At 43.9% G+C, this 27,148-nt stretch overlaps 1 protein-coding gene across 1 annotated transcript in view; it reads left to right on the top strand.

The window, feature by feature from the left end:
• The window catches only part of PTN (pleiotrophin), a 102,394-nt gene that overhangs the window by 55,981 nt on the left and 19,265 nt on the right, over positions 1-27,148 (top strand). The window contains exons 2-4 of the mRNA XM_081024090.1: positions 22,279-22,388; positions 24,870-25,043; positions 26,278-26,439. Coding sequence (XP_080880216.1) covers positions 22,280-22,388; positions 24,870-25,043; positions 26,278-26,439 — 445 coding nt within the window. The 5' untranslated portion in view covers position 22,279. The remainder of the gene's footprint in view (positions 1-22,278; positions 22,389-24,869; positions 25,044-26,277; positions 26,440-27,148) is intronic.

The following is a 27,148-nucleotide window of genomic DNA, read 5'->3' as shown; positions in this document are numbered from 1 at the left end:
GCTAGCATGTCATTAATCTTGTTGCAGCTTGTATATAAACACCTGGTACAGAGCTGTATATAGAGAGCTATATGCTTGAGAACTGCGACTGTTCCCAAAGGCAGAGGACCCCTGTAGGCTTTCATTTTATTGTGCATTTGTAATGATGATCTGTGCTCGTGTTGGTTGTACATGATTCCCCTTTTCGATACAGTTTGCACTTTCAAAAGTTCACGAGTGGCTCTGCTGCTTCATTTCCAGTCAGTGCATGTCTTGCAGCTTCCTGCTATAATCATGCTATATTTTTTAATACCACAAATGTCCTGTTGCTTTGGGGCTGTGGGCATCACTTTCATTGCAATGCCTCTCCAGTTATGGTGGGAAACTATTCTTGTTCCCCTGTCTTTTACAGATTATGATGTATTCCTACATGGCAGATTTGAAGATGCCCTCAAGACCAGTAGCTTAACCAGGGGGCACCAGCTCCAGGGAGCCGAGCCCTTTTGCCACCCCCCTTATATTTTTGGGGTAGGTGCCAACCCCCCAATGTCCAAAAAGTGTGGAGGTGAAGCACAGACACAACTGTGTCACTGCTTCAGTAACTAGCTCCTTCACCTCCTCCTTCTTCCGCAGAGGGGAAGCAGGGTCAAAGTAGCATAGCTACCATGTTTGTCTCCACCCCAGCTGCTCCCAACATCTGAATGTCATGCATTGCTCCCCTCCATTGGCCTTGCAAGCTCCCCCCCACACACAATTGGGCCACAGTTTAAGGATCAGCAGACGATGCTTGCAAGTGTTGTAGCCCAAACAGTGCCCTGTTGTTATGTACAGACTAAAATTATTAATATGTGCTCCCTTACAATATTTTGAGTTGAATTTGTGAATGCAGGTTCTCAGCTGGACAGGGGACTCCCAACTGCTGGCGCCTGGGCTCTTGATAATAGGGGGTCTTTTGAAGGTGAGCTTTGTGACAGATCTTGATCTGGAGTTGGCCTGAATGGTCTGGCTGGAAGAATGGGAGGCCTGTGGAAGCGAGCAAATGGTTGTTTGTTGACATGACCCCACAGGGAACCGCTGCCAAGAGAACACTTTCTCTCTTTGCCAGTTTCTTCATCCTGAAAATACTGTATGGAATTTTGGCACGTAATTATGGTCTGGCAACCTAGGGGCAAGAGAAGTGGCAGCTTTCATTATACCGCTGGTTGAGTGAAGAAGGAGAGCTCCCCTGCCCCATTTAACCAATGAATCATATTGACTCAGAAATCCCTTTCAATTTAAGAGACTCCCACATAATGTATCTCATACTGGAGCGACCAGTGGAAAGAAGACTGGCTATGAATTTGTCTGAAGAGCTTCCTGCTGTCTGTGGCCCACATAATATCTATATTTTATACTCACCAAACTTACTCAAAATCATCAAAAGCAATTCAAAGCAATTCAAAAACAATCCATGCACACATATCCCAGGAGAGAGAGAGAGAGAGAGAGTTATATAGGCTCTATCCTGTGAAGAATTGCATACCCAAGAGTCAGTCAGAACTGCCTATCTGCAGAAGGCTCTCCTAAACAGAGACATATTTACCCATTGGCAAAGCCTAGGTAGGGAGGTAACCAAAGGCTATTGATATTGATAGACTATTCTTTAAGAGAAGGTGCCCAAGGAAAACATTGTCTGCATCCTCACTTGTCTTGCACTAGTAAAGGAGGGAATACAGAGCAGATCTAAGGGTGTAGGGAGGGATAGATGTATGTATCTGTCTTCAGATCACCCCATGAATTTTCCCACTCCTTTTAATATCCAGCCTAATGTTCTCAGGCTGGAATATGCATGGTCCCTTGATTCCCTTCCAGTGCTATAATTTTGTGATTCTTTGATTCCAGAGCAGAATCTGCCTTCCTGTCTGGCTAAACTGCTGACTGTTTACTGCAAATAGTAAGAAACAACATCTTAACAAGCAAGAAAAAGGAAGCAAGCTTATTTGTTCCCCCACCAGAGAATAGATAACATAAGCCTATACCTTGGGCTATAATATTTTCTTACATGTGCTTTTTTGCAAAGCTCCCACTGTGTTTGTTTCCACCTCCCCCACCCTCTTTCTCAAACACACTCATATCAGGATAGAATTCCCTCACCTGAAGGAGGCATAAACTGCTGATTGACTCATTAACAAATCCCATCAAAAATAATGTCTATTTATACTAACAGCCAGGTGGGGGAAGAGGGCAGAGAAATCAGCAGGGACTAAACAAGGTGTCATGTGGAAGGATAATTACAAGGGGAGGAAGTTCACGTCAAAGGGCTGAAAAAATAAAACATGTTAGAGCTGTGAGATTTATGTAGTTTTAGATTGCCAGCCCTTCCTCCATGCCTAGGCACCCTAGGTTTCTACCTGCGTAATAATATACTGCAATCTACCCTAGGCTTCTGCTTGCGTAATTTCAGTCTCCACATCCATTCACCCACCCACATGCACACTATTTCTTGATTTATATTCACAGCTCTTCTATCTGTGCTTGGGTCCCAATCCAAAATGCTTCCTTCCCCACAACCCCAGTCTTTGGTCTGTGCTAAAAATTTAAACTGCAGCAGATCTGATGACAGCTCCTCCTCATCTCATCTATTTAGGATCACAATATCCCTCCCTCCACAAAGTGAGATTTGTCTGTAATATGATCTAGCACACAGGGGGCGTAGGAAGCGGGGTGCAGGGGGTGAGGACCCTTGGGTATCACCCTTGGGGAGTGACAAAATGGCACACCGCGGGGGGCGGCACTTACTGCGGGGCCTGACCTGCAGTGCACCCGAGCCACATGTCTCTCCTAGGAGTGACATGTTGGCTCGGGCCCCTGCATTGCTCGAAATGGCAGCATGGGGCTTGCGCCCACCAGGCAAACTCCATGGGCAGCTTGCCATACTGCCCCCCCCCTGGATGGATCGCTACGACGCCCCCATGTGGCACCCCTGTGCGTGGATCGTCCCACCCCCACCACTCCGGGGGCTGGAGCAGCTAGTTACACCCCATTTAGCACAATGGTGCCTTTTTTTGGGGGGGGGGTAAAAGTCATAGAACCATTCAAATGTGCACTGCAGTGCGTATGTAGCTGAAGCTGTGTCTTGGGGTGGGATCTGTCTAATAGGCTAGGGCAGGCATAGGCAAACTCGGCCCTCCAGATGTTTTGGAACTACAACTCCCATCATCCCTGACCACTGGTCCTGCTAGCTAGGGATGATGGAAGTTGTAGTCCCAAAACATCTGGAGGGCCGAGTTTGCCTATGCCTGGGCTAGGGAATAGGCAGACGCTCAGCACTGGCAAGGTGGGTGGTAGTGTCAGTCTAGGCCAGAAAAAATCCTCCAGGATTGTCACACACGTCACCTCCTTATGCCATGGGTGACCCAGCTTACTTTGATACCCTATGCACAGGACTGAGAAAGAACCTTGGAGCGATTTTAACATGACTAATCAACATATGGGGGAACTATTGCAATTGCTTCCTCCTTTTGCAATGTGCAAGTGAGCCTCTTCTGCAGATGTCCAGTTCTTTGAAAACAAATTACTTACCCAGAAAGTGACTGAAAAGCCAGCTCTGTGCCTCTGTAATTACAATCACATGGTGGGCTGAAAAACAGAAGTCATTTGCAACAGTGCATTTGTTTTCGATGAATTAATTTTCTCTCTCATTTCTTTATAGTTGTTCCCCTTCCCCCCCAGCCCATATCTTGAGTGTTTCTTCTATATATTTTTTTTTCCAAAAGGGGAAACAATTTCCAGGATGGATCGAAACAGCTTGCATATCTGTGGAAAGATTAATAGAGGGCAGAGGTGAAAGGTCATAAGTGTCCATCTTAAACAGCTTTCTAATAATATTGTGTTTTTCAAGACAGTCAAGGGAATAGACCATGAATGTAGGAGACTTAATGAACAAATCAAATCAAGGGTAGGGTTCCATTCCTCTGCGTATACCAGATAAATTCCACAATTTATGCAACAGAAAGCAACAGAATTGAAGCCTTGTTTACACTGATTTTTAAAATATGTGTACGTGCTGATTTGGAACACTTTGCAATCTTTGCCTTGCATCTATGAAGGCAAATCCCTCTGAACGCAGCAGGGCTCACTTCTAAGTAGACATGTATAGGACTTCACTAGTAGACCCTACGTTTGACCTATTCTGCTGCAGATGTAATGGTTTAGTGGGCGTAACTCTTACCTTTACAGGTAAGCTACATCCTAGCCATGCAAAAGTCAGGGTGGGCTTTACATCAAACCACAAAAACAGACCTCTCCTTTCAGGCAAGCAAGAGGCATTATCACAGCTCAAGGACACATTCCAGCCACATTCCAACACAAAACACTCAAGAAGGAAGTGGAACAAGTCTAGCACTCAGCTAGAGTAAATGGCAATTCGGGTTTCCTCTAGTTTGCCATTTCTTCTGATCTATTGCTTTTTGCTTGGCAATGAGTGGGGCAAGGGGAAAACTGCTTGGACCCATGCCTAGAAGGTGCAGGTCAATTGAAAAACTGCTTGGACCCATGCTTTCTAGGCACAGCACAAGCTGAAGTGTGGACGAACCCATCAAGTAGCTCAGAGGCTACAGGCTTGAGTTCCCTGCACATAGTTTACAGTATAAAAGAGGCACATGGACACTCATCCTATACGATCCTGCACCTCCCTCATGATTCTTTCATTCCATTTTTATCAATGCAGAGGAGGGAAGCAAATCTCACCCTAGGCATGTTGTAGTCCACGGGTAGCCAACATGGTGCCCACCAGATATGTTGTTGGGCTACGACCCCTATCATCCCTGGCCATTAACCATGCTGGATGAGACTGATTGTGGTCCGACAATATCTGGATGGCATCACATTTGCTACTTGTGTTTTAGATTTTTTATTTTTTTAAGGGCAAGTGGGGTAGCACTAATTTCCCCACTTGCCTGGAGTCAATTTCATTTCAGATGGTGCACCAAAACCTTCTGCATGCAGCACAGCACCCGAACCAGGAGTCATTTTCCATTTTCTAGAAACAACAACCAAAAAATTGCAATTACATTTCTCCATCCCATTAGCTGCAGACAAAGCAAAATACAAAACCGTACAAAATCAATGCACAGCTGTATATTAAAGACTTCATACCAATCAAAGGGAGTTTCTCATTGACTTTGTATTGTTCGTTTCGTATCCACTGACCTGAATATAATTCATCAGGGAAGTCAATGCAGAACTCCCAGTGACTGGAATGGACTCTGAGCGTTATGAGCTCTATTCAAGGAAGTGGGAGGGGTTTTGTTTTTCATTATCATCTGAATTGTGGCTTCATCACTTTGAAGCTGTGAACTGAATATTTGCTGGCTATATATAATTGTGATGGCTCAAATGACAGATTATGCAAACATGAATTTAAGTAATAATAAAGAAAACAATGGAGCACTGAAGAGTTGTGCCTTTGAAAATCCCAGTGCAGATTCAGTCTTGAATACAGAAAAAGGGTGGTGGATTTGACCCGCAGAGACTGAGGTGCAGATCCCTGTAGGCCTGTACCAGTTATTTTCCAATTTTGATTTGTTTGGTTGAAAATTGTGATGAGGAATAATTGGAAGGGACCACATCTAGTCCAACCCCTTGCAATGCAGGAATCTCAGCTAAAGCATCCATGACACAGGGCCATCCAATCTCTGCTTAGAAACCACTCTTACTATCTGAAAGAGCTTCTTAAGATTGAATTAGAATCTCCTATCTTGCCATTTTTAAATAAAAAGAAAGGGGGAGAGGGAGAAAGAACTATATTCTCCGATGCGTCTGTGAGGTACAAACAAATTGCTATCTGTTCACCAAGAACCCATTAGAAGTTGCTTCCTGCCACTAGTGATATGCTTTGTTGAGCCCTGCTTCTGATTAAGCACTTTGCTACTGTTAGAAGTGATATTTAAATTACTAGCAATTATCATAAGAGTCTTCTTTTTTTGTTAATAATAATAATAATAATAATAACGATAATAATAATAGTGGCAATTTTGTGCTTTCCTGCAGCTTTATTTGCATTTAATTTGTTTTAAGTAGTAGCATGGGAAATTTTAATAGAAAAGAATATATATTTATTATCTGCTTGTTTACAGTAGCTATTCTCAGAAGGGCTTCAGGAATGGGAATGTTAGCAAAAATAGTGTAGGAATAAGTGACTCACAGATAAAAATTAAACAAAGAATCCCGAGGCACAGTTAGGACTAAAAGGGGAAAGATCAACCCGTGCTTTGGCAGAGCTCTGTATGGGGGAGGTAGAAAGAAAGAAAGGAAAAGGATAATTTGGGGTGACAAGTTGAGGGATCATATCAGCCACTGCCTGAGAGCCATCAGCAGGGGACCCCAACCCTGCAGTGGAGGGTAAAGCATTTGCAAGAAGGCTGGACACGTGGATGCCTGAAAGCTGTCAAAAATAAATCAGTTAAGATAACAGGACTTTGCACCTCCAGGATATGGATTCTAAAAGCAACTGACACAAAATGAGTCTTTCATGCAGTCTTTCTTTAAAATGCACACCAGTGAGAATATCTCCACATTATCTCACACTTTTACACACTCTTACACAGTTATTATGCCACATGTGTTGCCATTCATTTGGATATGGAAGAGGAAAGAAAGTGATGGATGACTGGTGGAAGAAAGCATGGGAGGATTTTCAAAATCAGAGCTGCCCATCTTATAAGCACTTACTCAGAAGTAAGTCCCATTGAACTCAACAGGGCTCGGTTCTTTAGCACATAAGAAATTCCTGCTGAATCAGACCAGTGGCCTATCTAATCTCATCCTGTTCTCTGGCTAACCAAATACCTATGGGAAGCCCACAAATAGCAGTAGTCATACAGAACAGCCATGCACTTTGGAGCATCATCAAAGCTTATAGTTGGCATCTATGTTTCATTCCAGCATGCTTCACTAGTGCCTATGGTCATATAATGAAGGAAAAGCGTATTCAGAGTTCTTCTCCTACATGTCTGGCAAATGTTGTTAGCACCATTATATGTGTAACTCTGACATGGGTAAGGAGATTTTGATGGAGTCCCTTTATGGGCGTCTCTAAGGTGGTACTTCTGTTGAATACTACCTTCATATTGTTTTAATGAGAGGCAGCATCTAGATGTTTTAAATAAACAAGTGGTGCTGGATTTATTTGGCTCTATTTAATGTGCTTTATTGTTTGTTTGTATGTTTTAATTACACCACTATTCATGAGATTTCAAAGTAGTTCACAAAATAAAACAATAAAACAACAAATAGACACCACCTCAAACCCAATAAATGAATGGTTCAATGAAGAAAACCACCACAGCATTCTTTGCTCAACAGAGACACGGGAGATAGGGAATTCAGGGAGCACAAAGTGCAACAGCTAGGGTTTTCCACAGTTCACATCCTGCAGATTCCTCCATGCATACTTCACTTCAGTACCAGGGACAGCTCCATTCATGCCTCCCCATTGCAGATAATCATGCAGTGGTCGATGCTGAAATGATTAAGTTCTCATTGCAGTATAGAGAGCTGCCTTATAACAGGTCAGATTATTTGCCCATCTAGTCCAGTATTGACTGCTCTGGCAGGCAGGAGCTTTCTGGAGTCACAGTTTGGAGTTTCCCCCCATCACCTTCTGCTTGATATATACAGATGACAGAGGTTGAACCTGAATTGTGAAACAGGCACTCTTTCACCAAGCTGCAAGTCCTTTGCTTCTTGCTAATTTTGTGGGTTCATTGGAACACCCATGAACCTTTCAATTAGACATTAAATGCTCAGTTCCATGTTTGGAAATGCAGTTGTTATGATTAAGGTGATGTTTTATGGGATGGCATGTTCTACATTTGAGAAAAGGTGAATGCTGGGGCAGAGCTCCCTTTCAGCAGACATCAGAGGCTAACATAAATGTAAAGAAATAGGGTGAGGCAGCTGCTCTGGATGGACAAGTGTGTGACACAAGGGGGTGATGTTCTGTCTTATTAACTCTCTGGTCTGTTAGGAGTTCTGACTTGGAACAAATGCCTCTAGTTAAGACTGGAGGTGGAAAAAGAAGTGACAGATAGAAATGTTCTTTTTCTTTGTTGTTGTTGTTGCTATTTGAACCAGGAGTGGGGAACCTCAGGCCCAGGAGCTGAATGCAGCCCCCCAGGTCTCCCCATTTGGCCCTCAGGACTCTGCCCAGGCTATATACCTCCCCACAAACAACCCCTCACTGATGCTGTGCACCCTCCTCAACAGCTTTTGCCTGGCTAGACAATGTCTTTCAACTGCAATAATGCCTCTTCCTCAGATTGATGGATGTATGTGTACACAAACCTCTCTGGTCCTTGCATGGCTGAAATGTAGGTACAAAAGGTAAGAGCTACATGCCCTGCCCAACTTTTGTCTTGGCCGCTGGAAGGCTGCTCACAATGAAGATTCAGGGCAGAGAAAAGAAAGTATGAGGACAAGGATGGCTACAAGCCATGATGGCTATGCTCCCCCATCGTGGTCAGAGGCAGTAATGCTTCTGAATGCCAGTTTTTAGAAACCACAGGAGTGGCGAGTGCTCTTGTGGGCACCTGGGTGCCTACTCTGAGTACAGGATGCTGAACAAGCTGGCACATTGGCCTGATCCAGCAGGCTCACATTATGTTCTTACGCACAAGAGAATGTGGTCCTTGGGCTTTCTATGCACAATAAGGCAGGGTATTTTTGTTTCCAAATAAATGTTGTTGTTTTTAGAATAGACATATTCTAAAGAGGGGGAGGGAGGGAGAGAGAAGCCCTGTTCTGCTAGAAGAAATCCTAGGTTCTCATTTCAGGGCTTCTCATAAACTCTGCTAACTCAAATGACTTCTGCTGATTACCTCATGCCTATTTCCCTTGCATTTTATTTCCTTTTCCTCCACCAGGGATCGATGGTGAAATGAACCATTACTTCTCAGTAATGCTTGTCCCTCATGCTCCTCTGGAGAAGCAACTTGACAGCACAGTTGTCTGAGGCAGCCTCTTCTCATTATCCGTCTCACGCTTTCGTGGCTCCGGCTACTGAGCTCTTATTAACTGCTGGTTCTCTCATTTTATTTCTCACTTCCTCTTTAACTGTCTTGTGAGCTCCACTCACCCCTTTAAACTGCTCTGAAGCCCTCTTCCTTTTATCTGGTTCTCTTGTGCATTATCAATACAGAGTGGTGGTCTTGTTTTTTTGCCCCTTTTCAGAAGCTGGCACTTGCTCCATGAACTCTAAACCAGGGATGGGATTGTTTGTGGCCATTCAGATGTTGTTTGGCAGGTGGAAGTTGGATCCAAAAAACATTTGGAGGGCCAACAGCTTCCCCGTTACTGCTCTAAATATGTAAAACTGCCTTGAACAGAGTCAGACCATATGGTCCTTGTTGGGCCTGGGATTTTCCACCATGGCAACCCTAACTCACTGATGATTCTCCTGCCATCCCTTGTGGCCACAGGTTAGGCATGTTAGCAGAACCAGCTGAAGAAAACAGACTGAATCCAGAAAACACAGGACCTGTCAAACTTTTAAACTAATAGGCCGAACAAAACTGTAGCAGTAAAAATGTTGTACCTAATAGTTTACAGACCAAGTCCTATATATGGCAGCAGAACATACCAGGATAGGCTTCTAACAGAATGAATCTGCTGCCCCTTCTATACAAAATAAACCAAGGCTGGAGGAAATTCATTTTGCTGCATGCAACTGCTAAGCATGCAACATGCCCTGTCCTCATTATGGCCCATGCAGGGATGTCAACTTGAATAAAATTGGGGGGGCACCTCAAATAATTGATCACATGATGTGGCACATGCACACCATTTAAATTGCAATGCCCATCAAGTTTGTTTTGGGGGGTGTCCTCCAAAAAAGTTTTAGGGGGGCCTGAAGGGACCTTGCCCCCTACCAGTTGGCTCTTATAGACCCATGTTCTCTGGAAGCATCCCCGTGTGACTCCTGTCACTGTATCTACTGACTGCATTAAAACTTTTAGAACAAATTAATCCTCAGCTTGCACTCTTTGGTTTAGCCGACCCCCCCCCCCTTTCATTGTTGCTGCAAGAAGGACTGCATGTGGTCCAATCACAGCTACCCAAATCTGATGTCACATGGACACCCCTGGACAGGAGTGACTTCATCTAGAAGCCAAGTCTCAGAGGTAGATGAGAAAAACTGGGAGGCAGAATGGAATCAAGAGGTCCTATAGAGAGAAGACAACACAGGAGTGCTTCTGGTCCATGGGGTCATGAAGAGTCGGACACGACTAAATGATTAAACAACAACAATAGAGAGAAGAGGACACTTGGTGTGAGGGGGGGAAGAGGAGAGTGCCCATGGATTTTGCGAAGGAACTACAAGCTGTGCATCTAGCTGAAAAGCCTCAGCTTGAGGAAGAAGGCAGCAGGACAGAAGGCCCAGTGAGGAAGCTGAACTCCACTTCCTCATCTAAACCCTTCTCTAATGGCCTCAATGAGACTTTGAGGGATAAGAAGGACTCTTTGAAGAAACAGAGCCTCCCCCCCAACCAAATCATGGACTTTCCTCCTTCAGCAAGTAGAACAACAGGTTAGGGGCAAGGAGAGAGAAGGTTCAGGATTATTAGTTGCACCTAGTATTAGTCCTACTCATAGCAGATCCATTGAAATTACTAGGCATGACTCAAGTTCATTCATTTTAATGGGTCTCCTCTGAGTAGGACTAGCACTGGCAACCACCCTATATCTGTGACCATTTCTCTCTCTGATTGAATTCAAACAATTTCTGTGCAAGGTGGTACAAATCAGAGCAGGGATCGCTTCCAAGTGCTTCCTGGCATCTCACTGGTCCAAGTGTAAAGAAGATGCTATAGGCAAATGTTTGCTTAAAGCAAAAGTAATGCCTCTGGCTCTGCCATACTGTTATAATGTTAGGATGAAGTGATGGGGGAGGGAAGGGAATGCAAACAGCAGAATGGTGAGAAAATGGAGGGAGACCTCTCTCTCTCTCGGTGTGTGTGTATTATTCATGATTTACAACACTTTCATCAATTAATAAACAATTCTACATTTGAATTGTCATAAAGCTATTCCGAGAAAGGCCCTGTCTTACAGTTTCTATATTCACAACAAGGACTCATTTTAGGTTCTGATTTGGTTGCTCCCTCCTCAAGCCCATACACTTGGGCCAGGGTTATGTGTCTGACTAGACATTTCCTTGCTTTGGGGCAATCGACCCTTTTATATCCCTCTACCTTAACTTGGTGCTTAGTCGAGGAGTCGTTCTTTCACATTGATTTTACATTTAAATGGAAATGTATCCAAAACACATTTAAGAGCATTGGCTTCAGCCCTTACACGGAATCGTTCAGCCCTGCATTGGCATTGTGAATCCATCTATTTCAGAAACAGGAGCAGAACAAAAGAAGAATATTTATCCGGGATAATGAAATATTTGATTAGCTGCATGAACCAATTAGGCCAAGCAGGGATGAAAGAACAGAATGTGCCTTTGTGGGATTCTTTATTTCACACAGATCAAACCTTTCTGTAACTGAACTAGCTGCCCTTTTCTGTAGATAGGAACTGTATTACTTGATGGGGTGGGGGAAAGGATGGTTAGAGAGGGAGAGTGCCAGTTGCCCAAACCTCCAGGGCTCAGGGGCCTTTCCAGCATAGACTTCTCTAAATATATTCAGTTGAACCAGACAGAAAATAGGGGAAAATGCATATCTTCTTAACAGTTAGGTAGCAATAAGAGATCTCTTTCAAAAACCCTAGGATTCAGGACATCAGAACCCACAGGCAGCTTTCAGGGTCCTGCTAAGGCCCACTAATAAAAATAATAATTTTATTATTTGTAGCCCGCCCATCTGACTGGGTGGCCCCAGCCACTCCAGGCAGCTTCCAGCATCCCTTCCAGGTCCCTTGGCGCTGGACCTTAGTGTCTGGGCTGAATGATGGGAGTGGAGACACTCTTTCAGATATACAGGGCCAAGGCTGTTTAGGGCTTAAAAGATCAGACCAACACTTTGAATTGTGCTCGAAAATGTAAGGTTAAGGTAAAGGTAAAGGGATCCCTGACCGTTAGGTCCAGTCGTGGCCGACTCTGGGGTTGCAGCGCTCATCTCGCTTTACTGGCCGAGGGAGCCGGCGTACAGCTTCCGGGTCATGTGGCCAGCATGACTAAGCCGCTTTCTGGCAAACCAAACCAGCGCACAGAAATGCCGTTTACCTTCCCACCAGAGCGGTACCTATTTATCTACTTGCACTTTGACGTGCTTTTGAACTGCTAGGTTGGCAGGAGCAGAGACTGAGCAATGGATTCAAACCGCCAGCCTTCTGATTGGCAAGCCCTAGGCTCTGTGGTTTAACCCACAGCGTTACCCGCGTCCCTTGCTTGAAAATGTACCGAGAGCCAATGTAGGTCTTTCAGGATTGGTGTTATGTGGTCCCACTGCTAATTTCTGGTTGCGGCTCATTTCCAGTGTTCCAATTAGCACCTTCAGGTTTCTCACGATTTTCTGCCATAGGCCCATGGCTGCATTTAACTTTCAGAGGATGCTAAAATGTCATACCCATCTTAGAAAGACATTCTTTCATGTGTGGAAGAAGATGGGGTGGGAGACGCCTCTCCCAATGTGTTTCCTGCCATCTGTGGTTCTTCAAAAGCCTTGTGCTAAAATGAATCAATGTAATAATTAATCTAACCAATCAATTGACTAAAACCCCAGAACCCAATGGGACCACCTGTTCTAAGAGATGTGTGATGTGTGTCCCTCCATGCCATGGTTTGATTTGAAAGGCTATTACTGACTTGAAGTTCCTACCACATTAATCTACCTTAGTGTACATATCTGTGCACAGACAACCCACAATCACAACACTCCCGTGTGGTGATGGGTGAATGTGACCAATTTGACTTCTCTCGGTTTCTCATCTTTCCAATCTTAAGTTCAGTTCTTCAGATTTCTACATCACTTTTTGATTTTCTTTTTAATGAAAAATCATCGGCATTTTAGTGCAAATGTCTCCTAATATTTATGTTTGTATGCAATTTTGCCCAACACACAGATTTTTTGCAAAGCAATTTACTACATTATAATGCATTTCTGCGTGTTATTTTCTCCAAAGTATGCATTTTTGCACACACCTGACCCTACTATATGCATTTCTGTACACATTACTTGGCTGGATAACTTCATCACAAAATTCAGAGAAGTGTGAATTTTGAAGATGACTATGTTTTGGTTCTCATATTCTTCCAAAAAGTGGGAATTGGGTAGCTCCTCCTTTTGATGTGGATTGACTTCCCTGCCTTTCACTACTCCCATGTCTCCTCTCTTCACCTACCACTCTTACTTGAGCTCTCAAAGTATGTAGGCGCAGGAATTCAATGCTGTGTTTTTATTTTAACCATGCTCCCCAGACAACATCTGAGTGTTCTGGCCTGGCTGGAATGTGTCGTTGAACACTAAAAGCTCTTGCTCATCTGGATGTAGGATAAAGAGGACTATGTGCATGCAGAAAGTTGCCTACTGTATGAAGGTGAAATTCCCATCAATGGCCCTGCTCCCTTTTGCCTCTGGCTCCACCCACTCATAGCATGTGGTCCTCAGAAAGTTGCCCATGAAGGAATGTGGCCCTTGGGCAGAAAAATAGTCGCCATCCCCATCCTAGCCCGTTGCCTGCCTTGCTTGTCTTTTGTCATTTGGACCTTTGTGCTTTAGCTTCTAGATCTTGCCCTAAGCCTTTCTTCTGCATAGGAGTGTCCCTGTTTTCATTGTAAAATGTTGGATGTTTTGTGAGAGCAAAATTAGCCACTGCTAGATAAGCTATGCTGGGCCTCATACTGACAACAACAAAAGTTTCGTTCTTACAACTTGCTGAGGAAGAGATGGGAAGCAGCACTTCGAATCGACTCAGGCCCTCCTTTTGACAAATCACAGCCACTTTGCCATAATGGGCTCTGAGGGTCCCAATAAACCCCCTTTTCAGAAAACTCCAGCTCCCCCTACTGATTTAAGGATGCATTCCCTGAAACAGCTGTGTCCACCAGAGACAGCCCTTTAGGTCTGAAGTAGAAGCAAACCTGTTTTCTTGTACTACTCTAGCACATTGTTGTTGTTGTTTAGTCATTTAGTCGTGTCCGACTCTTTGTGACCCCATGGACCAGAGCACGTCAGGCACTTCGGTCTTCCACTGCCTCCCACAGTTTGGTCAAAGTCATGCTGGTAGCTTCGAGAACACTATCCAACCATCTCGTCCTCTGTTGTCCCCTTCTCCTTGTGCCCTCCATCTTTCCCAACATCAGGGTCTTTTCCAGGGAGTCTTCTCTTCTCATGAGGTGGACAAAGTATTGGAGCCTCAGCTTCATGATCTGTCCTTCTAGCACAGAATGACTTAATTAATTGTCCGGAATGATCACCTCATAATGACCTATTGTGAGAAAAAGTGGAATTAGTAGTGGCTGGACGTTAAAACCTCTGGCAGCATGTGAACACAACAGACCTTCTATTAAAAGCATTTGTACTTGATCATCCATCCCTGAGCTATCAAATCGTGGTTCTGGCAGCTTTTCCCACCAACCCATGCATTATTCTTTTGAATTAAATTTAAACACATCCTAACAAATGTTGATGAATAGCTAAAGCTGCTGTTCCTGGATCATGAAAACGACCCCAAGAGCCTCATTCCCCAGAAACAGGTTTTGCCAAGAGTCCTCCCGCTTTTTAAAGAATTGTCTTTACAGTTTCCTTTTACATCATTAGCACTGTGTAAATGATAAACACGACTGGCAGCTTGCAGTTCATGTGTTGCTTAGTTGTGTTTTTGTTTCATACCTGCTAATTACCCACCGTACTTCCAGCATTCGGGCACAAGAGGGAATTATCTAAGCAGATGAAGTTTGTCACGCGAGGATGAGCGAAGCCGTACAAGCAGACGTCTCCCCTTCTGAAAGAGATCATCAAGAGACATAGGAACTGTTTCCTGCTTCACCCTTCCCAAAGTGAAAGGAACAATTCTTGGGAGGACTCTCTGAAATGGTTCAGAGAAGAGTGAGGTCAGGGCTGAGCAGCTTCACTATCTCCAGTATTCCCATAATGCTTTGGCCCCAAAATGTTACAAATCAGGATTGGAGGCTTCTGCAACTTCCTAAACGGTCTCGGCCCAGTATACCCGAAGAAGCATCTCCACCCCCATTGTTCAGCTCAGACACTGAGGTCCAGCTCCGAGGGCCTTCTGGCGGTTCCCTCCCTGCGAGAAGTGAGGCTACAGGGAACCAGGCAGAGGGCCTTCTCGGTAGTGGCGCCCACCCTGTAGAACACCCTCCCATCAGATTTCAAGGAAATAAACAACTATATGACTTTTAGAAGACATCTGAATGCAGCCAGCCCTGTTTAGGGAAGTTTCTAATGTTTAATGTTCTATCGCTTTTTATTATTATCATTGGGTGGGGTATAAATAATAATAATAATTATTATTATTCCATGGTAGGTGAATCCTCCTTAGGGAGATCAAACTGCATGTGTCTATCTAGCCCAGGAAGGGGGAACCTTTGGCTCTTCAGGTGTTTTGGACTCCCATCAGCACCAGATAGCATGGCAATAAGGATGATGAAAGTTGTCGCCCATATTGGGGTGTGTGTGTTTGTAGGCTCCTCATCCCTGATCTAGTTCATTATTGGGCTCTGACTACCAGCAGCTCTTCATATACACCATATATACACCAGCAACTTAAAAGCAAGGCAAAGCTTGCACCCACCAATGAGAACTTCGCCCAATTATATATTAAGTTGCTGGTGTATATATATATGGTGTATATATATATATATAAATAAAAAAAAAAAGGATCAGGTTGCAAATGTCTGAGAGCATGAAGAGCTGCATTTAAATGACTTCACAGCAACAAACGACCCCCAAATTATCAAACCATCCCCATATCCTTTTGTTTTTGCTTTTGGTCAACTAGTCTCAATGGAAAAAGAAACAAAAACAAAAGACCCAGGATGTTTTTTTGGCACAGCACACCATCCTTTCTCTTCTCCGCAGCAAAAAAAGGGATGGTTTGTTGCTGTGAAGTCATGTTGGGCTAGTGCAGGAGTTCTGTGCATCTCCCCACAATGAAATAATCTCTCTCCTTTGTGCAATATGTCACAACACTTAGGTAAACGAGTCAAGAAGCTCACAAGCGGGTGGGCATCAAAGGGCAAGAGGAAACACCGTGGTACGCATGCCGATTCTTCCTGGCATTAAGGTACTAGCTCAAAAGCCTATCCCACTGGAAGTAATGTGCTGCATTTAAATGTGCATTTAGTTGCAGGTGCCATGCCCCTGCATCACATTTCTCAATGCCAGGGAACATGCAACCCACTTGCCTTACCCATAGGGGCACATTTCTTCTTCAGCAACAGATTGCAAGAATGATGACCATGAACAGGTGTGTCAAAACAATCACAAGACTGGATACAGTGGAGGTTTGGGTGAATATGTTGCCTCTCTCCATTGCAGGGAATATCCATCTTTGTGGGAAATTCAGCAGAGGCCTGCTCCGAAATGCAGGGCTATTCGAGGCTACCTTTTCGCTGCCAAACAATTGAAGAGCGGAACATATGCCTTAGGGTCCAATATGGGATCGTCTCACCTTGAAATGAGATTTATCATAAGAGGCATGCCTGGTTTCACAGTCTAATGTGGATATATCGGAAGGTGGCTGAACTTTCCTCAAGACTCGAGCCATCGACACCATTCATCCCCAGGTCTTGCATCTATACGGAGTGAATGGAAGCAATCATTGGACTCTGTAATTGCCTCTCCCTGTTGCGGACAAAATCTGGATATTGTTGATGTGTGGGTGGGCTAAAAGACTTTGATCTTTGTCCATTCCAGTCTGAAGTGACTTGCTCCATAAGCCCCTGGACTAATGTGTGAATGGGAACTTAGTTGCCTTCTAGCTTTGCACTTCCCAAACGTTCCAATGCAAAGGTCATATTTTTGAAAGAAAAAAAAAGGTAGAAAAAGTACACTTGAAAACAAGTATTTTGAGAGAGAAAAATATCAATGCCTGCTCTGAGAACGAATGAGTTTTAAAATATTTTCAATGAGCATTTAAATGTGATTTCCTGCAAAACAACAACAACAAAAACTTTTTCTTTTAATGCCACAAATAAATAATTCAAAAGGTATGGAATGGACTAAAGGGTGAAGAAATGGGAAAATGCTATGGGCTGGAAGTAGAGTGATTCACCATTTCCCAGGTGGGACTACAAAATCTAGAAAGCATGGAATATAGGGGGAATCAGTCTTTTTGACCCAGTGGGCACATGGGCAACCTCACTTCTTGCAGGGGGCGAACTGCCAGAAAGCCCTTGGAGCTGGACCGCCATGTCCGGGCTGAACGATAAAGGTGGAGATGCTCCTTCAGGTATATAGGGCTGAGGCCGTTTAGGGCTTTAAAGGTCAGCACCAACACTTTGAATTGTGCCCAGAAACATACTGGGAGCCAATGTAGGTCTTTCAGGACTGGTGTCATATGGTCTCGGTGGCTGCTCCCAGTCACCAGTCTAGCTGCCGCATAGGGCTGCATATGTAAGTAACAGCACCTTGAACTTGGCCCAGTAAACAGCTTGATAGACAATGCCAATCCTGCAAGGAGGGTGACTTTTTGCACCTTTCCTGAATTCAGAACAGATGGAAGAGTGGGTGTCCAATCCTGGCATCTAATGAAACGTGGGCATGTTTGATAGGGCATGTTCAGTGCCTGAGAGGCAAAGCAAGTGCAAACAAGCAGTGAGCAGGAAGAACAAACAGTCCCTCATGCATTGCGGATTCTTGAGGAAATATTTACAGAAACCTTTCATGGGCAACGTAGGAGGTACCAGTGGGTACATTTGTGCTCACATTGGTGACCCCTCATGCAAGATTTGTCAAATGATGCTTGGGGAATGGAGTGTACATTACGGATTCTTCTTCACAGATTACTATAGTGTCATAATGGGGCTTTTCAGGGATGCTGTTACATCATCATCTCATGGCCATACAATTAACTTTATTGCAATCAACATCTTTATGTATTAAAATATGTCCTCTAACGCCGAAGAAGTTAGCACTTTATTCTCCCCGATACTGGGCTTCCCTTCACAGTAGTGCACATCAATAGCAATTATGTGACTTTTCAGCGAGAAGGCAACCAGCAGGAGACACTTAAAAGTGCCAAATGACATTTTCAAACACATTTCATGGTGAGAATTGCTTCTTCCCTTGTCGGATTAGAGACAGAGTCCTTTTACTTGCTTTTCAATATGAACTTAAAGCCTTTGCTTTTGAAGACTGGAGGCTCATTTATGCACTGCTTTTGTCTTGGGCTGAAATCAGAGCGGTGAAAGTCAGTTCCCCCATATCAGTCTGCATAAAATTTATTTGAGAGTGCACTGTCCTCCAGTTGCCCCCATCTCCATAGGGTGGGCAGTAGGAGGGTGGGTAGAGAAGAGATGGGGCACCTGTGGCTCTCCAGATGTTGTCAGAGTCCTCTGCCCATCAGTCCCAGCAGGCAAGGCCAATGGAAAGGGATGGGGTGGGAGTTGTAGTACAGCAACATCTGGAGAACTGCAGGTTATGCATTCTTGGGGTAGAGGACTGTTTCTTGGTGCGATTTCTAAATTTGAATCTATTCATATACATTAGTATATGTAAATTGTATTCAAATCTCTGCTGTCTTTTGTTCTTTCTTTTGATGATGCATATCCCCTTTTCTGTAGGTGCATCAGGGCCCCCCTTTATGGCAGAGTATTAAGGGAGTGCTCTCTCTTTTAAATGAAAGGTTTTGTTATTATCAAAGCTTTAAAAGGAAAGAAAAAACAATGTACAAAAGTTAACATAAAAACTGAAAAAGAGAAAATAAAGAAGAAAGTACAAATGAAAAGAAAAATATTTCTTTTTAAAATAATTTTTTATTAGGTTTTACATTTTTTATCATATTGCAACATATCAGATCATCAAACTCAATAATATACATTCTCCCAATTTTGCCGCCCCTCCCAACTTCCCTCAACTTCCTCTTCTGGTCCCCCCCCCCCATATTGACTCCCCCTGCTTGCTTTCAGATATCTTCATATGGTAGCTCTATATTAATTGTTGTTGTCTTTTATCCGTCTATCCTCATCTTTATAGTTTTTATACTTATTCTTTTGTTAAGTGTAAGTGTTTACTCAAATACATTTTTTTTTTCATTTTTTCTTTGAAAAGAAAAAAGATTTCTGATTCTCTGACAGCTACAGTATCTATAAAGGTAAAGGTAAAGGGACCCCTGACCATTAGGTCCAGTTGTGGCTGACTCTGGGGTTGCGGCGCTCATCTCACTTTATTGGCCGAGGGAGCCGGCATACAGCCTCTGGGTCATGCGGCCAGCATGACTAAGCTGCTTCTGGCGAACCAGAGCAGTACACGGAAACGCCGTTTACCTTCCGCCAGAGCAGTACCTATTTATCTACTTGCACTTTGATGTGCTTTCGAACTGCTAGGTTGGCAGGAGCAGGGACCGAGCAATGGGAGCTCACCCCATCGCGGGGATTCGAACCACCAACCTTCTAATCGGCAAGTCCTAGGCTCTGTGGTTTAACCCACAGTGGCACCTGCATCCCATACAGTATCTATAGACTTATGAAAAAGACGTGCCCATTTAATCATGCATTCTTTAACTTATTCCTCTTCCATTTCAAATTTCAGCCAGTGTTTATACATTTTTGATATAACATGTTTATCATCATTACACAATTGCATCTCAAAATCCATCTTACTTTGTTCCATGTCCATATTTTAATCCAACTTAAATCTCTCTACTAGTTGTAAATAAGAAAACCACTGAAACTTGTGATCTCCCATTACTAATTGTTCCATTAATTAATTTATTTTTATCATCTCCTTGATGCAACTCTAATAACTCTTGATAGGATAATCATTTCTCTTTTCCTGCCACCATTTTGTTTAGAAAGCTTCTATAGAAGCTTTCTATAGAAATCTGTTGGGGAGTGCTAAGCACTCTCAAGCCTTCCTCAACCTGGTCTCTCTGGATATTGTTGGGCTTATCCCTGACCATTGCTTCCTTTGGCTGCTGAGTATGTGGGAACTGGGCACCCAAGAGCACGAAGGCAGCAGCAAATTGGGAAAGGCTGAGCTTATCTTTTGGCCAGTGGAAATAAAGGCATATTGGAGAAGTGGGGGCTATCAGTGGCAAAACAGCATTAGAGAAAAGGATGAAGAAGCTTATATATCAACCTGCCCCCTAATTCTACACTAACTGACCAAGCTGGTGCCCTCTGGATGTTTAAGACTACAAGTCCCATCATGCCCAAGCAGCACACGTCTATTCAGAGGAAAGTCCTATTGAGTTCAGTGTGACGTATTACCAGAAATGTGGGTTTTGCATTGCAGCCTGATAACATGGTCTGCCCACATTCACCACAGCAAAAGTCGGAGAAGGGGGAACTGCAGCAACAGAAATGCTGTGGAATCCAGATGCCATGGTTAGCATAAAAGCTGATAACTGAATAGCATGCGGCTGTTTCAACACAAACAGCTAAAAATGCCTTTGAGCTTCTCATAGGTTAATGCTTTTAGATGGAACAGAATGCAAAAGAGACACATTTTAAAATCAAAAGCACCTTCTTTTTAAGAAATTCAGCCCCCCCCCCCATTTGCAAATAGGCTTTTCATGCTACATACACAGGACCATGATCTAGAATCACCTTATACTTTGCTCTTAGATTATTGCTTTGGGGGTTTTGCTGGTATTATAAATTGCTGTTTATTATTGATACATTATCATTGTGTTTTAAGAGCTTTTTAAAAAACTGTTTTGCTTAGGACTCAGTATAAACTACTTAGCCTGTTCATAATAACAGTGTTCATAAATGCTGAAAAAATGGATCCCACTTCTATTGATTTGGGGGGCAGTTGTTGTGAACCTCGTCATGTTGTTCTGAAACTGCTATAAAGTTAAGAAAAAAAGTATGCCGTAAGTCAGGCAGGGCCAATTGTTTGGCAATTCTTATATTCTTGGCAAAATCAGCATATTTGATACAGCCAAAATCAGCATATTTGATGCAGCTCTCCTTAATACACATACAACAACAACAACAACAACAACAACAACAACAACAACAACAACCTTAATATTCACAGTGTTGCAACATTCTTCAGTAGGGCTGTACAACCAATTTGTCTGAATCCTAAACTACACTGTACTGTTTATTTTAATAATTTGTTCTTAATCTGGATTGGGCTGAGGTAATGACAGATCACTACAAAGAGGCTTGAGTGGATCCAAATCAATTTGTAGCCATTTATGCCAATTCATAATGAGAAAAAGGGACGCAGGTAGCACTGTGGTTAAACCACAGAGCCTAGGACTTGCCGATCAGAAGGTCGATGGTTCAAATCCCTGCAACGGGGTGAGCTCCCATTGCTCGGTCCCTGCTCCTGCCAACCTAGCAGTTCAAAAGCATGTCAAAGTGCAAGTAGATAAATAGGTACCACTCCGGCGGGAAGGCAAACGGCGTTTGCGTGCGCTGCTCTGGTTCGCCAGAAGCGGCTTAGTCATGCTGGCCACATGACCCGGAAGCTGTACGCCGGCTCCCTCGGCCAGTAAAGCAAGATGAGCGCAGCAACCCCAGAGTCGGCCACAACTGGACCTAATGGTCAGGGGTCCCTTTACCTATAAATGAGAAAACCACATACCCTCCGAGTGTCCCTATTTTCCAGGGACAGTCCCGGAATTACGCAAGCCACAGGTGCCAACTCCTAGGGGCTGAGGTGTGTCTTCAGCCCTCTCAATAAATTTTATTGGGGGGCTCAGCACCCCCAATATTGAGGGGGCTGAGGGTGGAGCTGAGAGTGGCACAGCATCAGTGACAAATGTCTCCTGAGCATGGGAGAGGAGGAGCTGTGGCCATTGAAGCTGCACAGCATTGGGCTCCATGCTTAGCCTCCTGCCCACAATGTTGTGCTTCTGTCTCCACCTCCTGCCACTGCTGCCACTGGTGCAAGCCTGCTAGGCTGCTACTGAGGCCGCCACCACAAAGCCTCCCAGGTCGCTAGAAGAACCTTCGACTTTGTATCAAATCTGGGGGACATTTCTTGGAGCTCATCTTCTAGCTTCCTAATAAGATCCTTGATCTCCTTGCACGTGGATGTGCTTTATTCCATTAGCAGTACACTATGAGTACAAACAGTGGTTTATTTAGTCGCTCTGGAGCATCTTACCTATATATTGTCTGCATATACCATGTATTGCCTTCTGATATATTACCCACCTCTTAATTCCCAGAATGCAGAAACGGCAAGAACAGAGTCGTGTATTTACAGCTGTCCTCTTCGCGTTTATTTTCCTGCTAGCAGCCGTGAGCACTACCGAGGCAGGGAAAAAAGAAAAGCCAGGTAAGGATGCTATTGCTTATTATGAGTAATTTCGAAAAGTGGGGAAGTTTTCACTTTCCTTGTCTGTTTTATACATGTGTTGGTATACAAAGTGTTTTCTCCCCCCTCCCTTTTCCCCTACCTTGACTAGTTGGGGAAATGTTGGGAAGAAGAATTCAACATCTTGCTATGTTGGTCGTTCCATCATCACAAGCATTTCAGCTTGCCAGATGGAAAGATATGCTTCCACATCCTGTTCTGGGGTTCTCCTGTTTCCACCCCCCCCCAGCAAGTTTTAGGGGGCATGAGGGGAAGAATGTCCTACTGCAGAATTCTGTGTGCAGGCTTCCTCTGATTTCACTCAGGTGAATCCTGCCCATTGTCATTAACACCACCACTTTTTTGGGGGGTGGGGCATATCAGCATAGCTGTCAACCTTTCCCTTTTCTTGTGAGGAATCCTATTCAGAATAAGGGAATTTCCCTTTTAAAAAGGGAAAAGTTGACAGCTATGCATATCAGTCACCTAAAACACTTTGTAGGCGCATCACTGATCGGTGGCAAAGAGGACACCCCTCTACCGCGCTTGCCTTAAATGTGGCAAGCCACACCCCCTGAGCCAGCTGATTGGCTGGCTAGGGGGATGATGCGACAGAGGATTTCCCTGACTCCGCGCGAGTGTTGGGGGCGTGAGCCCGCAACACCACCTCCTCCCGAGGTCAGAAGTGGCTTTGTGCTGGACTGCCACCCCACTCCTATGCATGAAGAAAATATGGACAAATCTGTCCGTTTCATTCCTCTAAGTTTCTCATTTTCCGAATCTTAAATTAAGTTCTTAATAATAATAATAACATATCTAAAAACATCATCAAAAAATCAAGCATTAAAAACCTCCTGATACAGGGCTGCCTTCAGATGTCTTCTAAAAGTTCTATAGTTCTTCATCTCCTTGACATCAGAAGGAAGGGTGTTTCACAGGGAGGGCGCCACTACTGAGAACTATTTCTGCAACCATTTGCAATTTTCTTTTATATATAAATAAAATTCTCATGAATATTTGTTGGTACTTTGGCCCGAATTCCCCCCCCCCCATAAACCTCTGTTCAAACTTCAGCTACACTGGGGGAAGCCGTTCCATAGGGTTTGCTTGATACTTTCAGAAGCACCATCACAGCAACCCAGGCACAAGGATCCATCGGGCATGCAGTTTCCCATGCATCCTGTAGATCTTACTTGGATATCAAAGTTCTGATAGTGAGGCATTGCCATTGTGAGGCCTTGCTATCAGCAGGGTTTTGTTTCATTTTAAGTGTGTGGCTCATAGGAAACGGGATTCGGGAGACCTCAAGGAGTGGTCATCCTCTGATGGCATCATCAGGAGAGTGATTTCTCATTAGCTCAGAATGGAGGCCACCTTAATTCATGCCTAGATTGAAATGAGCCCAAATTAAGTAACTTTGGTTGAGCCCACTGCAAATTGAGTCACATGTCTCTATTCACGGTAGTGGTCATCATTTGGTCATATTACTTATGCTATGGGATGAAAATGTCTTGTTTGGGTCTCAGGATGCATTTGAAGGATAGGAAAACTACTCAGGCTTTTCAAGTTCTGTGCCTCATTCAAAATTTGCCTTGTGCCTCATTCAAAACCTTACGGCAAATATTAGGGTTTTATTGGGCAGGCTCCTCAACCCTCTCTTCTCCCAGGGGACAGATTCAACTGATGTGAGAATGTCAAGTACTTTGTGCTTTGTTATGAAATACAAAGAAACCATTAACTTTTTTTGACAAAGTGACTGGGGACTTGCTGAAGTGACAAGTTGCTGATGCTGTGTTTCATTGTAAATGGCAATGGAGGAATTGAATGCAGCAGAATCTGACATCCCTGGAGTCATTGGCTTACAGCAAGGAAGAAATATAGCATCATATCTTCAAAACTGTCTGACTCAGGAAGGTCTTGGAATGGCTGCATCGCTACGTGAGGGAGGGGGAAAACTTTTGAGAAAGAAAGGGTTGCTGAACCCCAAGATCAGTTAATTTTAGCAAAGAACTAGCTCTGATCTTACACAGTTTGATCACATTTAAGTGGTTAAGCAGGGGAATCTCAGACTAGCCTCAAGGTCTGTATTAAGTAGAGTACAGCAAGGATGCAGTTAGCCAGTGGCGTAGCACTGGGGGGGGGCACAGGGGCGGCTGCCCCAGGCACAAAATTGTTAGGGGTGCAAAATTTTGACACTCAGTGTTGCCTCAGTACAGCTGCATGCTTCCGTCACTAGGCTCTGTTGAAAACAACTTCTCCATGCAAACCAGGAAGTGACCTCTCCAGACAATGTGTACTCCATCCATTTCCTCCCCCTCCACCTGGCGCGGCCATGGTTTCTGGCAACCCACGCTACGCCACTGCAGTCACCTCCCGTCCCAAGCAGTCAGTCCACACAAGTTACTTTAGGTGCACCCTGACCTTTATTTTCTTCTGAGTTGTGTTCCTTGTGGTTCTTTCCAGAGAAGAAGGTGAAAAAATCTGACTGTGGAGAATGGCAATGGAGCGTTTGTGTCCCTACTAGCGGAGACTGTGGTCTAGGGACCCGTGAAGGCACCCGGACTGGAGTTGATTGTAAGCAAACAATGAAGACGCAAAGGTGTAAGATCCCCTGCAACTGGAAGAAGCAATTTGGAGGTAATGTTTACAGGCTTGAGATTAACCATTATGCTAAGTATGAATACATACCTTGAACCATTTGTTAGATTAGGCGTTGCCAATGTTTCTGAGCCAGAGGGTGCCTTTGGAATTTTGAGGAAGTGCTGTGGGCGCTGGCCACAAAGTGGCCACCATGGGATGACATATCAGAAAAAGGAAGCTGTGGAGGCATCATAGGACAAAAGTGAGTTTTCAAGCTCCATTCATCTCTCCAAAAGTTCAAAAAAGAATCAGACTGATTTTACTTTTTTAAGCTGGCCATGTCAGACTGAGTAGGTTAATTAGCTCATCAAAGTCTTTGGGAGAACAGGAAATTTTGAGCAACAGGAAGTCAGTTTGATGAGACAGTTAAATGATAAAGCAATGGTGAAAAGTAATTAGGAGCAACATTCTGTTGCCTTCATTTGCTGGAGATTTGAGCATATCATCCTACTAAATTAGGCATTTCTCTTCCATTAAGATTAAGATTTGTGGAGCGTTTATTTTTCTGATGCAGGGTGAAAGGAAAACCTAGTGAAAATGCAATATCCCACAAGGCAATTTTCTGTAGTAAAACATAAGTAAAGGCAGACAGGTGGGCAGAGAGATAATTCATTTGGTTTCATGATCATGTTGAAAAATTCTGGGCATGAGGAATTCACTTTTTGCATTTGTGTGCGTGTGTGACTTGAGAAGTTCTGCAGCTCCCCAGACGAATGTGCAGAGTGAAACACAGTTACCCTTTGGATTTTGCCCTTCTCCAAATTCTGTAATGCAGATTTTGGCTTCAAAAAACCAAAGTCCCCAGGGAAGAGGGATTGATTGCTAAGCTCCTTTGGGAATTGTAGCTCTCGTGAGGCGAATATAGTTTCCCTAACAACTCTCAGAACCCTCAGCTCCCAGAATTCTTTAGGGGGGAAGCCATGACTGTTTAAAGTGGTATCCTAGGCATTTAAATGCATGGTGTAAACGTGGCCTCAGAGTGTGGCCCTAGAGACCAGCAACATCTGGAGCACTAAAGGCTCCCCATCCCTGATATAAAAGAAGTTGGTCCTAGATGACCTAACATAAATATTAGCAAATGTAATTGGAACAAAAAAGCAATACCATTCTTGCCCTGTTTGGGAAGGAAGCTACCCTACATACAAGGATGTTCAAGTAGCCATATTTTGTTCTTACCTTTCAATTGCTGATAATAAGATATTATGTGCTCACTTATTTATTTATTTTGCAGCGGAGTGTAAATACCAGTTCCAGGCATGGGGAGAGTGTGACCTAAACACTGCCTTGAAGACTCGAACTGGGAACCTCAAGCGAGCCCTACACAATGCAGACTGCCAGAAGACGGTCACCATCTCAAAGCCCTGTGGGAAGCTTACCAAACCCAAACCTCAAGGTAACACACATTCGCAAATCGTTGATGTAGAGCCTTTCCCATCATTCCAACATTGCTCTTGGTCTCTTTGAAATCTTGCCTTGGCAGGGAAGGGCCATAGCTGAGTGGCTTGCAGTACAGCTAGCACTAGATTCAGTCTTCAGTATCTCTAGTTAAAAGGACAGATAAGCAGGGGGCACAGGCCTGTTTGAGAGCTGACTAGAGTTTCACAGACTGTGTAAGCAGGAAAAAAACCTCAGACCACAAAAGGGAAATGGACAACCCAGTTTTACTGAGTGCAAAGCAAAGAACATGCCCACAAAGCCATCATGCAACCATTCAAAACAAACATCCACAATGCTTCAGGTACAAGAGGGAATATAATTACCATTTAGAGATGGGTCCCTGCAAGCTAAAACACACCTCCAGGAAAGAATAATATCCAAGAGAAGACTTTTCTGATCAGTCCAGGCCAACGTTTCCCCAATGGAGCAGACAGACAGTCCTGCATTGTGTTCTCCAGGGGCGATTGTCAATGCCTCATATTCAACTGGCAGAACTGGAGCTATTTGTGTCAGATGTTGCATAATTCCCCCTCTTTTTTCCTACACCCCACACTTGCAAAAATTGGCTGATAACTTCATGGTACCCTTGCATGGTTTCATTAGCTACTACCCACGAAGCATGAAACCTCAATCAGCTGTATTGGTAAGCATCAGTCTGAATGAGG

This window comes from Podarcis pityusensis (genome assembly GCF_964106645.2).
Source record: "Podarcis pityusensis genome assembly, chromosome: 10".
NCBI lineage: Eukaryota > Metazoa > Chordata > Lepidosauria > Squamata > Lacertidae > Podarcis > Podarcis pityusensis.
Note: the sequence above shows the minus strand (reverse complement) of the source record. Positions and strands in the feature narration are given on the sequence as shown.